Source organism: Enhydra lutris, unplaced genomic scaffold (assembly GCF_002288905.1).
Source record: "Enhydra lutris kenyoni isolate GAN:26980312 unplaced genomic scaffold, ASM228890v2 scaffoldscaffold83, whole genome shotgun sequence".
Taxonomy (NCBI): Eukaryota; Metazoa; Chordata; class Mammalia; order Carnivora; family Mustelidae; genus Enhydra; species Enhydra lutris.
Window position 1 is genome coordinate 223,723 of NW_019154167.1, and position 16,062 is coordinate 239,784.

At 35.1% G+C, this 16,062-nt stretch overlaps 1 protein-coding gene across 1 annotated transcript in view; it reads right to left on the reverse strand.

The window, feature by feature from the left end:
• Positions 1–16,062, reverse strand: part of LOC111161271 (collagen type IV alpha 5 chain) — a 246,161-nt gene that overhangs the window by 81,388 nt on the left and 148,711 nt on the right. The window contains exons 20-29 of the mRNA XM_022524848.1: positions 13,775–13,948; positions 13,389–13,472; positions 9,671–9,763; positions 8,212–8,282; positions 7,705–7,896; positions 6,854–7,022; positions 4,812–4,904; positions 4,592–4,696; positions 3,507–3,604; positions 2,014–2,164 (exon numbers count right to left, since the gene is read on the reverse strand). Of these exons, the coding sequence (XP_022380556.1) occupies positions 2,014–2,164; positions 3,507–3,604; positions 4,592–4,696; positions 4,812–4,904; positions 6,854–7,022; positions 7,705–7,896; positions 8,212–8,282; positions 9,671–9,763; positions 13,389–13,472; positions 13,775–13,948 (1,230 nt within the window). The remainder of the gene's footprint in view (positions 1–2,013; positions 2,165–3,506; positions 3,605–4,591; positions 4,697–4,811; positions 4,905–6,853; positions 7,023–7,704; positions 7,897–8,211; positions 8,283–9,670; positions 9,764–13,388; positions 13,473–13,774; positions 13,949–16,062) is intronic.

A 16,062-nucleotide genomic window follows, 5' to 3' on the forward strand; every position in this document is an offset into this window, starting at 1 on the left:
TAAAATGGGAAAAATATTCAAATGTGTAAATAATCCACCAGTACATGTAAAAGAGCTCAACATCATTAGTCATCAGGGAAATTAAAACTAAGACCAAAACATGTTAACAACACACCTACCAAAACTCAAAAATGAAAAGACTGATTAACACCAAGTGTTGGAGGGAATGTGGAACAACTGAAACTTTCATACCATACTGGTGTGAGTTTAAAATGGTATAACCAGTTTGGGAAAAGGTCTCGTAGCTTCTCATATAACTAGCATATACCTACTTTATGACTCAACAATTCTACTCTTAAGTATTTCACCAAGCAAAATGAAAGCACATGTCCACAAAAAGATTTATAAAAGAATGTTCTTAACAGCTTCACTCATAATAGCCAAAAACTCAACATCGTTCAGGTGTCCATCAACAGAGAATGGATAAACAAATGTTGCTATATCTATACAATGAAATAATAATAAAAAAATAAAAACTCTTAATAAACACAACAACATTAATGGACCTCAAAAACATCCTGGATGAAAGAAGTCTTACAAAGAATGTACCCACTGTGTGATTCCATGTGGAGTTTTAGAACAGGTAGAATGAATTTACAAGGAAAAATCATAACTGTACAGTTGCCACTGTGGATGTCGCTATAGGGACTGAGAAAGGGGGCAAAAGGGAAATTTCTGGGATTATATCTTGATAGGGGTTTAGTTACACCAGTGCCGCATTTGTCAAAATCAAGCAAATGTCTCTGTAAGATATGTGCATCTCGCTTAATGTGAATTTTATGTCAAAAGGAAAAAAAAAAGCAGAGAATTATAGTTATAATATGCATGCTAATGTATTTAGGGAGAAGTGTACTGCTGTTACAATTTACTGTGAAATGTATCAAAATAAGTCAATTTTTTACAGAAAGGTATGAACTCATATGTGACAAATCATGTATAGTAAAATGTTGATAATAATAGAATATCAATAATAGGTATACAGTAGTCACTGAAAATTCTTTCTACTTTGCTGTTTATATGAAATGTAAAAAAAAAACGTTGGCAGAGGTAAAATGTTAATTGTGGAATCTTGATGGTAGATATAGAAATGTTCACGGCACAGTTTTTAATTTTCTGTGCATTTGAAAATTTTCACAATAAAATATTTAAAAAACTATACTGATACCTACTTCTATCAGATTGGCAAAAATTAAAGAGTTCGTCAACATACACACTTAGCAAGGCTATAGAGAAACAAGTACACTGATTCATTGCTGGGGACTGTATGGTGCAAACAGAGGAATCTGACAATATCTAGAGAAGCATTTAGCCTTTAATTCAGAAAAAATCTATTTTCATTATTCTAACTATTATACCTGTACACATATGAAATAACAGGCATGCAAGACAATTCAGTGTGATATCATTTCTAATAAGAAAAGATTGTCAAAAACCCAACACAGCAACTAGCAGCTAGTAGAATAAGCTATGGTAAACCCAAGCAATTTAGTACTAGGTAGCTATTTTTTAAAAATCAAGATTTTGATGTACTGACATAAGGTGATCTCTAGGATATAAAATTAAGTAAAATAATGTGCGAAGAGTCAAAAGGTAGTATTGTATCTTTTCAGAAAGTTAGGAAATACAAATATATATTCTTATTGGCTTATATTTGTAGGAAGGAATACTAGAAGGATAAATAACTCAAAAATTGGCTACATATGGGATGGAGAAAACAGAAGATGGAAGGGGGTAAAAGGAAGACTTTTCAGTGCTTCTCTCTCTCTCTCTCTCTCTCTCTCTCTCTATATATATATATATATATATATATATATGAGATTGAGTCATCTATTCAATGAAATAAAATATAAAAAAATATCAATGGAAGATAAAAAAAAAAGTGACAGAGTAGGAGCATAGGCTTTCAGTTAATTGGACCTATCACCCATAAACTTTCTCAACAGTTTCAATTTTTATAAAAGTTATATTCAATTTTTATAAAAGCAAATTGAGAAGTATCAGTAATTTCTATACCTTTTGGTCCAGGGAGCCCATCCAAGCCAGCGCGTCCTGGAAGACCTGGAGGTCCTGGGAAACCACGATCCCCTTTGGGACCAAGTGTTCCTTTGAAACCTGGGAGTCCTGGGGGTCCAGGTGGCCCAGGCAGCCCAAGTCCTGGTTCTCCCTTAAGCATACACATGAGAAAACACAACAAAACCTCCCATGATTTTCTTGGTGTTTATTGTTTATCATGGAGAATTTAAAGCAGAAATTACAAGGTAATACCTTTTTTCCCCTATGGGGGAAGGAATAGGATAACTAAATGAAAAATAATTGGCATACTGGAGAGAACATCTGGAAGGATGAGAAACAAATTAAAGGATTTGGTTTCAGCACAAGAAAGAGATAACTGAGAGAATATGAGATTAAAGAACCCAAGTGAGGAAATATGATTACAGACTGAGTATTAGATAATTATTTTAAATTTGATTAAATGTGATAATGACAATTTTTTTCTTGTATGAAATGTCCATTTACTTAGAGATTAACACTGAAGTACTTATAGGTGAAATAATATGATTTTGAGACCTGAGTTAAGATACTTTGGCAAAGAAAAAAGGAATAGATGAAGTAAATATGATGAAATCTTAATCATTTGGAATCTGAGTAATGGATATATGAAACTTCATTACATTATTCTTTTTACTTTTGTGTTCATTTGAAAGGTTCATAATAAAATAAGAACAATTAGACAATACAGAAGTGGTTTCTCATGAGAGCTGGGGTCATGGTCAATTGTTCTTCCCATGGAAGAAATAGCAATGATGAAAACACAAAAAAGTTTAAATTAATTAAATACAGAGAAAATACAGAAACAGGATAATTATACACAACTGTTTGCTGAAGGTTATTAAGGAAAATTTAAGATTAGCTAAGATATAATAAAAAGAATGGAAAGTAACTCAAACATAGTATTTACTATTATTATTATTATTATTATATTACTGTTATTACTAAGCTAATAACAGTGGCTTGCATTATATACGTAGGATGGAATTGGGACTGGAAAACAGTATGGGAAGTTCTTGACATGCTATCTACCAATCATCACACAGGCACGGACAGAGGTTAAATGGTATGCTGATACTACAGAGAAGTATGGGGGAGCTGATGATTGTATTTTCTCATCTAATCTCATCTCATCAGATAAACTTTGACTCTAAAACAGTTCCAGAAACTTTGTTTGCTTCAAATATGACCTCTCGACAATGAAAGACTGTTTGGGGTTATACATGGGGCTTGAACTCATGATCTGAGATCAAGACCTGAGCTGAGATCAAGAGTTGGATGTTTAACTGACTGAGCCACCCAGGCGCCCCAGGTTAAATATTTTTAAGTGAAAATATAATAAGCGAACTTTATTTATAGAATGAAGACTTGAGATAATAATGTCTACATCAAAGCAGAGAGCTAAGGGAATAGGAGAAATAGGAAAAGGGGAAAGAATAAAGTAAAATATCTCAGACCTTAGGTCCGGGAAAGCCTGGTGGCCCAGGAGGACCTTCTAGACCAATTCTTCCAGGTGTCCCAGGTGCTCCTGGAGGTCCTGGATTTCCAGGGAAACCTGTGCAGTGATTAGTCATTTTTAATCTCCAAAGAGAAGACACATTAAGAAAGATACCCAAACTCCCAAACCCACATTTTTACCCTGTCCAACCATGCTTAGTGACTACAGTGAGATGTGAAAAGTACACTGATATTCTAGCTGACTACTCAGGATCAACCCTTACAAATACCTGATATTCCCTCTCAATCATGTATGGTCCTGTCATTTTCATATAGAGTTAATGTGTGTGGAAGTTATACTCTTCTAAAGGAAAATGAGAGTTATTACTAATGAGATAGAACTAAACATTAGGAATGACTCCCACACAAACATGCAGAAAATTTTTATTCTGCTTATATCTGGATATAGTATGATAAAAGGTCTACCATATAATTCTGGAAGTGAGCTAAAAACAACTGTAAATATTATTCACAAACATACACATAAAGTCAAATTTTACTCTTTTGAAGTCATTTAGTATGAGTAAGGCCATTTTAACTACTGTTCTCAGACCAATGTGCATGCTTGCCATTCATGAAAATAAATTCTGTGAGAAAAAAAGCAGAACTGAAGCAACAGCCCTATAAATCAAGAGAATATGATTTAGGATAAAACATTACTTGGATACATATGTGTAATAAATATGTTTTCTGCTTAATACAATCCATTCATTCAACAAGTATCTATTGAGTGCTTACTCTGTGCCAGGAACTTTTCTAAGCCCTGAAAATATAATGGTGAACACAAAAGACAATAATTCTGTAATTTTAAAAGCTTATACATCATTTTTGCATAACTAGAATTTAGATATTTTCTTGTCTGGACTGCTTCAGATAAAGACAGTAAATTTATAGTGTATACATGTTGTGACTTTTCACTTACATTATTTACGGTACCGAGAAAAGAGGCACAGTTACCATATTTTATTTGTTGAGGGAACTATATCAAAGAATAATGTCATACTAACTAGTTAAACTAGCCTGCCTGCTGCCCAGTCCTACATACCTTTGGGACCAGGCGGTCCGGGAAGCCCAATTCCAGGGATACCTGGTTCTCCTTTACTACCGGGTATTCCTGGCAAGCCTGGCTGTCCGGGAAGTCCAGGATCACCTATGGAGATACGCAGGTTTTTTTTTTTTTTTTTTTTTTTTTTTTGAAAGGGATACTTTCAGAGAGAGAAGTCAGTAAGTGTTAAAGACATGGCCAAAAAAAATTCCTCACATACCTGGAAGACCTACTTCACCATCTCTGCCTGGGTTACCAGGCAGGCCAGGCTTCCCTGGCTGGGTTATGGTCTGACCTGGATCACCTTTAGGACCTACAAACAAGAGGGAATAAACAGTGAGTGAGAAGTGTTCACTTGACTACAGATGTCTTTTTAATTAAAAGCAAAACAAGAAAGTATCTATAATCTTTTGAAAATGCACACGAACAAGAACCCACAAGAAAAATACCCCCGTATTATTTATCCAAGAAATATACCAAACAGAAGGATAAACTTTCAAAAAGAAAAAGTAGATGACAGTTTTAAGAGCTTCCAGGATTGAAGAGGCCATCTGTAAAAATATTTTTAAATGTAGGTCAAAAGAGCCTAACAAAACTCAAACTGCAGTAAACAAGAAATATTTTTTTTGGTTAACTAATGGCACCTTAAGGTTTCATATATGCAAAGTCCAGATACACCTACTTCTCATTAATTGAAATAAGAACCTGAAATAGGCTCAGGACAAAAGTGGATCTCTAAAACCTGATATAAAAAAGCACTAACTACGAGAGAAAAGATTAATACATGTGACTACATTCAAATTAATTTCTGTTGATTAAAGACACCATATAGAGAATGAAAATGGCAAGCTGTAGTGAGTGAAAATTTTGCAGAATAGATAACAAACAATACACAGAATATATATATATTTTAAAAATCCTAAATCAATAAGAAAAAGAAACAATCCCATAGAAAAATGGTCCAAAAAACCACTTGAATGGGAATTTCAGAATGGAAATCGAAACAGTCAACAAACATATGAAAAGGTGCTAAACTTTAATGTAATCAGGGGAATATAATAAAACTGTCATGAGTTACATCACACTCAGCAAACTGACAAGGATGTAAAAAGTCTGACAGTACAAAATGTTTATGAGGGTGAAGAACAACAAGAAATCTCCAATACTGCTGATGAAACTGGTACAATTGCTTTGAACATTATCTAGTAAAGCTGAAGATGCATTTATTCTATGCTTTGAGAATGCGCATCTTAAATATATACTCAGTCTGGAGATTGGCAAAGTTTTTCTGAGAAGGACCAGACAGTAAATACTTCAGGCTTTGTGGGCCATAAGGTCTCAGTAGCAAGTACTCAGGTCTACAAAATGTTGAGACTATGTGTAGGAGTGCAAAGGCAACCATAGACAATAGTAAATAAGTGCAGATGTGTTCAAACAAGTTTCATTTATGACAATAAGTAGCAGGCCAGATTTGAATTCTGTGCTGTAGTTTGCTGATGTTTCCTCAGAAAAGTATGTGCACATATACACCAGGATATATATATACGATGATGTACACAGAAGCATTATTCGTAATACACCTGAACTATAAATGACCCAATTGTCCATCAACAACAGAATGGATAAATCAAATGTCACACACACATGCACGCGTGCACACATACACACACAATGGGATACTATACAGCAATGAAAATGAATGTACTATAACTATACACAAAGTTAACATTAAGAATACTTACCCTATGATTCCATTATTATGAAGTTCAAAAAGAAGCATAATTAAAGTACTTTGTTTAGGGATCCATATTTAGGTGATAAAACTAGGGGGCAAATGGAAGGAAATTATGCAAAAGTCAGGACAGTGGTTACCTCTGGAGAAATGGAAGGGGATCATGATCAGAAAAGGACAGAGAGAGGAAGATGGGGATTTCTAGGATGATGGCAATCTTCCGTTTTTTGACATGTGTGGTAGGTACATGTGTGTTTCCATTATAGTTGTTAAACTTTATGTACCATGTACTTAAAAATAACAAACAACAAAAACAATGAAGACAATCAGAAGAAATTTAAAGAGGGAACCTCCCCCCCTTTAGAGAAAACACATACACTATGCTCCCTTGCTAAGGAGCTCTGAAAAGCCCAAATATAAATGGCCAGGGAAACATATCTCTCATGAAAAGAAGCCAAGAATTGCCAGAAGATAATACATTTCTACTTTCAAGCGCCAAATTAAAAACAAAACAATTATAGTAAACTCACCTGGTATTCCTGGCTGTCCTGGATTTCCTGCCACACCTTGTATGCCTTTTTCACCTACAGGGCCTGGAGGGCCAAAACCCACAGGGCCCATAGGCCCCCTATTCCCTGGGAGACCTGGAAGGCCTGGATTCCCAGGGGGACCTCTTTCACCCTTAAAAGCAATTCCACCCTGAAAACGGAAAAATTTAACGCAGAAACATATAGATATAAGTTGGTATATTGGTATTACTGAATATAACTAAAGAAATGATACACCTATAAATATTTTTTCTTAAAAGCTGTATTAGTGTATGTTATTATAGGATGGGATGTGTGATCATTCCATTTATTAATTCCTTCAACAAATATTTTTTAGTTTCTATTATGGGTCAGGGGCTGATGATACAGCAAAGAACAAAAATAGGCAAAAATCTCTGCCTTCATAAAGCTTACACACTAGCAGTAAGTCAAGAAGTTTGTAGCTAACACATGGCCATCTACTCACACTAACCTCTAAGCTTACTATATATAGAACCAAATTAGACTTCTGTTCTCAGGTCCAAATAAACCCAGACAAAGATATGTAGTATAAGAGAAGGGGAACCTCACACTGACCCATAAGCATCTTAACTTCCTGCCCACCTATTCCCAACCAATATTACTCAAATAGTAACAGGTTAAGAAGATAAAACAACTGAGAGAAAAAGGAGGTACAGAAACCCAACATAGTCAATAACAATGTATCATTACTACCTACAGTTACATTCTTTTAAGTACTAATTGGGCATTCATTATAGTACCAGACTCATCCTAGGAAATATCCCTAAGTAACAATTTGACATCACAAAACCAAGAATATCAAACCAACTCACAGGTTCTCCTTTGGGGCCAGGAAGCCCTGGCAATCCATCCTGTCCAGGGGTACCAGGTAAACCAGGAAGCCCAGGGGCTCCTGGGGAACCCAATTCTCCTTTGTCACCCTTCATTCCTGGCAAAGTGAGGATATCACCAGGTTCACCTTTAGATCCAGGAAAGCCTGGAGGACCTGGAGCTCCTGGTATGCCCTGAGGAAAGAAAAAGAAAGAAGGGAAAAAGAAGAAAAGAAAAAAATCAGTTTCTTTTTTTTCCAACATATTTTTCTCTCCAGTTTATCCTATCCACCCACCCAATGACATTTAGTGTACAAAGCTAAGAACAAAGTGAGGCATGTGAGTCAGGGAGAGTCAAGGAATCAAAAAGAACACAAATTAACAGAAGAACTAAATTTTTTTATTATATATATCCACAAGAGAAAACCAAAGTGTAAATGGATTTCTTCTAGGTTTTGTGTGTGTGTGTGTGTGTGTGTGTGTGTGTTCTATAATATACTCAAAACTTACTGTTAATCCTTTGGGACCGGTTAGACCAGCATGTCCTTTTTCTCCCTTCTGTCCAGGGAAACCAAGAGATCCTAATACATGCACATACACACACACACACACACACACACACACACACACACACACACACAATAATGTGAACTTTGACCCTGAGCCCCTGACAAAGCTCATATAAAAATCATCACGTCAGGAAGTCAAGTTTTCAAATAAGAATCCCATTCTCAATCACATATAACAAGTCACATTTTTATTTTCCTGTTTTATACTCTCAAAATGAGCAATCATCCTTTCTTTTAGGTGAATCTATACGATAGTGTATCCTTAAATGTTTCCAACTACAAAGCCTCTCAGAGCTCACAGCTACCAATTGCCAGGCACAGAGGTGTTAAGGTTCCTATACCCACCCTATTGCCAAGTGGAGAAAGATAAGGACACAGTTTGAAAATCTTTCTTCGTTCTGACCTAAACAAATTTCCCAAATCCCTACGAGTCCTTTCTTTAGTTCACCACTTCATAAAATTTGGTTTATGAGAAATATTTGGTGCTCAAAGACTAGAGGAAATATTACTAAAGAAGTGGTTTTCAAAATGGGTCCCTCCATCAGCTGTATCAGCATTACCTGGGTACTGGTTAGAAGGTTAGAAATGCTAATTCTTGGGCCCCCACCCCAGGTCTACTGAATCAGAAACTTTGGGGGTGGCACCACCAATATGGGTTTTTAACTAGTCTTCCAGGTAACTCTAATGTACTCCCAAGTTTGAAAACCACTAGACTGGAGGTACAAAGCTAGATTATTAACTTCCAGTGGCAGCTATAAGACCATCCAAAAATGTATTTCCAAGTGCTAAATGAATTGGTTTCTTTGGCAGACATACTAGACAGAAAGGTAAGAGACATCCCTGACACAAACATAAAGTGTGATTTCAAGAGAATATAATATTGGGATATCCCAGAGGCAGTTGAGAGAGAGCTGTGGGTCTGATGGATATCAAATATAATTTTGATTGGAAACAGGGAAGGAGGAGTTATGTATAGAAAGAGAAATATGGGCAGTTGGTTGCCAAACTACAGTAGAAGCCCTGTCCCTTAATGACATGTGATACATCCCCAAAGACTAGAAGCTCTGTCACTGGAAACTACACTCAGGGGCCAGACATTATGAGCTCTTTCCCCAGCTTTTTGGAAGAAAGAATTTTCACTCTGTATAAGTTATTTTCCTCACCATATGGAAAACAGGGAAGATATTTTTCTTGGAATAGTATTGTCAAAAGACTTTAAGAGAAAATATTGGTAGCTTCAGGTATTAGAAACAAGAGCATAATCTATTTTGTAGCAGATAGAGGCATTTCATATTTAATTATTTATGAATATGAGAAACTGGCATCATTATAAAACTGAGCTCACTAATATTTAGCCAAGAAATATTTTTAAAAGGTTGCCCTGAGGCAGGATGTTTTACCTGGAGGACCTGGAAGACCTGGTAGACCAGGCTGACCTGGAGGCCCTGAAACACCAGTTCCAATACAGTTGAAGCAGGTGTCACCCTTGTCACCTAGAGAAAAGCATATTGAGAAACAAATTTTACTCAAAGGGGTATGTCTATCTCCTTTAGGTAGCTTCTAAAGAAGTTAGCATCAAGGAACAACATTCCAACCCAATAGTGTAGTATAGAGAAGCCTATATTAGAATCAATTCATTTGATAAATATTTGCCAAGTGTCTATTATTTGCCAAGTACTGGTTCCAGGTGTCTATGATATACTGGTAAACAAAACAGACAAAACAAAACAGGCAAAACAAACAAAACAGGCAAAAATCCATGCCTTCATGGTGTTTGCATCCTACCAGTGGAAAGGAATAATAAACAATGAAGGTAACAAATTATTAACATATATATATATATAAAATATAATATATATGTATAATATAGATATAGATATAAATATATCAAAAGGTGTTATGTTTATAGAAAAAATACACCTGGGTAAATGTGATTGAACATGCTAGGGATGGGTGGCAGGTTACAATTTTAATAATATGGTGAAATGAGATGATGATATATGATAAAACAACTTAAAGGATATGACATGTGCCTAATGAATGTAGAGGTACTCTAGGAAGAAAGAATAGCCATGTTTGGCCTTTTCAAGAAACATCAAGGAGACCAGACTGCTGGAGTAGAGAGAGGCAAGGGAAGCACGTCAAGACAGTTCACAGGTTATAATGAGTGGTATATCATAACACATTACATAGGCCACCGTAAAGCCTCGCTTTTACAATGAGTGAAATGAGAATCCAGTAAAAAAGTGTAAACAGAAAGCAGGAAGATATGACTTAAGTTTTAAAAGGATGTCTCTAGCTACTATATTGAGAACAGAAAGGATGTGCAATGATGGAAATAGGGTAACCATTTAAGTGGCTATTGCTAAAGTAATCTAGGAGAGATGAGGGCTCATCCCAGAGTGACAGCAATGAAGATGAGGAGAACCAGTTAGATTCTGGGTATATCTGAAAATAGAGCTCATGGGATTTTCTCATGGATCATACATGGAATACCAAAGAAGAGAATCAAAGATGACTCCAAGGTTTTTAGCCCAAGCAACCAAAAGGCTAGGGTGGCCTGCATTTTAAAAAGGGAAGATATAAGTGGTAAAATTATGAGGGAAGAGGCAACAGAGATCAGGACTTTAACTTGGTCAAATGTCAAGTTCAAAATGTTAAGTAGACAGCTGGATATACTAATCTAGAGGAAAAAAGTTATCTCTGGACAAGAGATATAAAATTCAAAGTCACTGGCAAATATGTAGTATTTAAAGTCAGGAGAGTGACTGAATGAGTTCAAATACAGAAGAAGGAAAAGGACTAAAATATTTGGGGCATTCCAAAATTATACATTGGGTAGATAAATTTAAAATACATGCCAAAATGCAAATTAAGCCAAAACTTACTATAAAGCTACAATAATTTAGATAGTCTAGCATTGGTGGAAGGAGAAACAAATAGAACAATGAACAAAACAGAGAGGTCAGAAACAGACTCATACATATGGTATCATTAAGATTTACAACAAAAGTGCTAATGTGATTCATTGGAGAAATGATGGTCATTTGTACTACAATATTGAGCCAATTCAATATCCATATGGAAAAAGTACTTTGATGCCTGCTTCAAACACAAACATTACTTGAAGACAGATAAAAGATCAAAATGTAAAAGTCAAAATGATAAAGCTTTTAGAAGAAAACACATAGAAATATCACCTTGGGATAATATCTTGGGATAAGCAAAGATTTCTAAAATAGAACATAAACAACACTAACCATAAAAGAAGACATTAATGATTGGATTTCTTCTAATTAATAACTTATGCTAAAAAAAACCCATGAGTAAAAAACCAAGTCACAGAATAGAAGAAGATAGTTGTGATACATATATCTAACAACCCAATTAAAAATAGGAAAAAGGCACTTGACAAAGAGAATATACGAACTATAAGAAAAGAGGTTTGACATCAATAAGTCATCAGGTAACTAGAAACTAAAACCACTTTGGAAAAATGGTTTGGTGTTATCTATGGAAACAACACCTGCAACTACCCCTATAACACAGCAATTCCATTCTCAGGTATATACACAAAAGAAATGAATGCTTATGTCGTACAAAATATATGTGTAAGAATGTTCATAGCAGCTTTACTTATAATAGCCCTAGACCAAATGTACGTTAACATTAGAATGAATATTCAGGTATATTCATACAAAGAACACCAAAGAGAAGTGAAAAATATTGCTAGAAACAAAAATATAGGTATCCTACAGACATAATATTGGACAAAAGAATCAGACACAAAAGAGCCCATATTGTATGAGTCCATTTATACAAAGTTCAAGATTAGGCAAACTAATGTATGATAGAAGACAAGCTAGTGGTTACCTTTGAGAGTGCTGACTAGGGGGCACAAGAGTCTTCTAGAGTCCTGGAAAAGTTCTGTATTTTTCATGGGAGATTATATAGATACACTGATATACATATAAAGAGATTGAGATAGACAACTATACAGAAAGGGATTTATATAGACATATCTATCTCTATCACTACCTCTATATCTAATATAGTAATAATCCAAGGAGGTATGAAGAAAATCAGGACAAGTGAGGAAAGTGTTTAGAAATGGAAAAAGAGTAAAAAAAGATATTTGGATTAGCGGGGTATAGGCTGCTGGTGACTTTGACAAAAACAGCATCTATGGAGTGGTGGATTAGAGGAGTAAAAACTTGATTGGAGTAAGAGTATCCAGAGATGGTAAGTAGAAAATTCTGGAGGAGTTTTGCTGCAATGGGAGCAAGGGAATAGAGCAGGATCTCTGGCAGGGAAAGTGGGATAAGGTATTTTTTAGTTGGGTGAAAAAAGGTATATTTGTATGCCGCCAGGAATGATCCAGTAAAAGGGAAAAACTGACAATGTGGGAGAGGCAGGAATTTCTGGAATGAAATCCTTGGGAACACAAGAGGGAATGGAATCTACTGTACAAATAGAAGAACTGGCTTTAGATAAGAGCAGTGATAGTAATAGGCTGGAGTGCAGAATATATGTGCACAGATTCAAGTAGGTAGGTAAATGTGATAGTGGTAATCTGTGAAAATTCTCTTACTGCTTCAGTTGGTCAGTGGAAGTAGAAGTAGGTCAGAATCTTAACATGAGAATGGAAGAGGAGGTGTTAAAAATTTGAGGAGGGAAGAGAAGGTGTAGGCTCAGAAGATGTGATCATTTGGAAATACCAAAACTAGGCTTTTGTTCCAAGTGAGTTCATACAATCAAGTGAGAGAAGGGTGAAGGAGGCAAGGGTTTATACATGGGATTGTTTACAATGATTGATCCTGACATTTATAGGTTATGAGGGAAGAAAGAATATCAAAAGGTTGAGGGGAAGTCAAAATTGGTAGGTATCAGTGAGGCTGAGGTAATCTTGGAGTCAGGTTATTATAGGTAGTGAGCTAGAAAGGATACAGTGGTCAGAAAATGGAATTCATGAAATCAAGATTATGTAAGTGTGCACTACTGGTGATGAGATGGTCTTGGGAGTAAGACCATAACAGTGAGTGACTAAGGTAGAGTGGAGGATATAGGGCATTTGGCTGAAGATCTGAAAGAATGAAGGAATGACTATGGGGGTCAAACCTTTCACTCCTTGTTCTCCTTGGAGTCCTCTATCACCTGGCAATCCCGGAGGGCCTGGAGGGCCTGCTTCACATATCTCATCACCTGAGACAAGATAAAGGATAGCAAACTAATTGTTGCGAAATATCCAGAAAACTAAACAAAAAGAAAGCAGACTCGAAAAAAAAAGATCTATTTTCAGTTACTTCTCTGCAGTAATACAACTACCTATAAGCAAAAGGAAGATATAATATTGGTGATAATTTCAAGAGATAATTTAAACATCAAAGAATCACCAAAAATCAAAAGTAGAAAAAGCAGTAGAATAGTGCAAACCTTCAGCTGGATTCACCTACGAATGAAAACAAAACAAAACCCACAGAATTTAGGAGAAAAGTATAGCTTACTAGGAGGAATGTGAGGGCCAGGAGGGCCAGGAGGCCCTGGAAGTCCAGGAGACCCAGGCTGTCCATCAAGTCCAGGAGATCCAGGAACAGAAATTCCAGGTGGACCTTCATCACCTTTCTGGCCCCTTTCTCCAGGAAAGCCGGGGGGGCCAGGAGGACCGGTAACTGCAGTCCCTAAGATTAAAAAAATAAAGTGATCAAAATGATCTTATTTTAGAGATACTACTTTAGTTCTCAATGAGATGTAAATAATGATAAGATCTTCCTTTAATGTATAATGCCAGTTATGTTCTTATTTTTTTCTTTAAGAATTGACATCTGGAAAAGCATGAAAAGTTTTAAATAATGTAACTACCAGTTTGAGTGTAAGAAAGAATAATTTAAGGTAGCTTTACTACTTTGGGAAATGTACTAACAACCCTCTACTTGCTCTTCTTCGATGTTACGATCTTTTAATCTAAGAAATACTAGAAAATATTAGGAAGAGAAAAAGAAGCATCTCAAAGTTTTCATGCAAACATGGCTCTATTTCTGGACATTCTTCTGCACTACCTATTCCTGTAACATGAACGCATCTTTTTATAATAATAAAAATAATCATTATAATTATAAATGATTTGAATAACGTTTTCAAAACTGCTAAGGAAAATATACACATCTTCTTTTTCAAAACCATCTTTATAATGATATACTATAAGTGGGCTAATTGAATTTAAATTAAAAAAAGAAAATGCTTTGGGAAAAATTCAGAAATAAAGTATTAATAGGATTAAAAAAAGAAAATGCTTCTATTTTCATGAAAGAAGATGTTAGCTGAAAAATGAATAAAAACCATCTTTACTAGACTTAGAAATTTATCTTCTAAGTGCATTTTAAAATCAGTTTGTCAGTTTCATTTAAAAAATACTGGAATTTTAAATGAGATTTATTTGAATTTAAATATTAAATTTTGAGAGAATCATCTGTTTATAATATTGAGTTCTCATATCAAGAAATTAGGTCTCTCCATTATTTATTAATTTATATTATTTAATGATATCTTATAGAACTCTGAAAAAAGGTCTTACACATCTTTTGTTTGGTTTGTTCATGGGTTAATTTGATTACTACTGTGAATTTTATTGCTATTACTATTGTTAACTGGATTGTTTTTCTTATACGTTTTAGTTTTTTACTGCTGGTAAAAAGAAAGACAAATTATTTAAGTATGCAACTATCATATCTGTCCACCTTGCAAACATACTAAGTTCTGGTAATGTGTCATTTGATTCTTTTAGGCCTTCTAGGTAGATGATAATAGGGTTTGTGAATAACTCAAATTTGGGGTTTTGTTCCATCCTTACACCTCTTTTTTCTTCCAGATGTAGTGTACTGGCTGGTCTCTCCAGTGTAAGGACAAATGGTATAGACAATTCTGAGTATGTGTATCTTATTTTTTACTTGAATGTGAATGTTCCTCATGTTTACCACAAAAAGTATGACATTTCCTACACAGTCCTATACTTCCTATATGAAGCAGCTTCATCAAGTTCCCTTTTAAACCTAGTTTTTTTTTTCCTTTCTTAAAAGATTTTATTTATTTATTTATTTATTTATTTGTCAGAAAAAGAGAGAGAAAAAGGACACAAGCAGGCAGAAACGGAGAGAGAGGCAGGCTCCCTGCCGAGCAAGGAGCCTGACAGGGGACTCGATCCCAGGACCCCGGGATCACGACCCGAGCCAAAGGCAGCAGCTCAACCCACTGAGCCACCCAGGCGTCCCTAAACCTAGTCTGATAACTCTTTTACCTTTCAAAAATTGAAAGAGCATTGAATTTTACTCTTTTCTTAGCAAATATTGGCCCATTCTCTTTTAATTTATCAATATAGTCAATTACAATAATGTTGAACCATCCTTGAAATCTTAGGGTAAAATCTAGTTGGTCATATCATCATATTATTTCATGTTTTTCTGGATTTGCAAATATTTTATTTAGGATTGTTGTTTTTATATTCATAAATGAGAGTGAATTATAATTATTTCTAGTGCTATCTCCTTGGTGGTTTGGTGTCAATGTTATAAAATTAAATGTCCTTTTTTAAAAAAAAGTTCTGAAAAAGTTTGTAAAATATCAGAATTACTCACCCAACATCTTAGAATTTATCCACAAAACTATATAACCACCTATAAAATGTTTTTTTATAGAAATCCTTAACATTTCTAAATCTTCCATGGTAATTAATCTACTAAGGTTTTTTTACTTTCTCAGGAAAATTTTAGTAATTTGTGTTTTTTGTTTCATGAGGAAT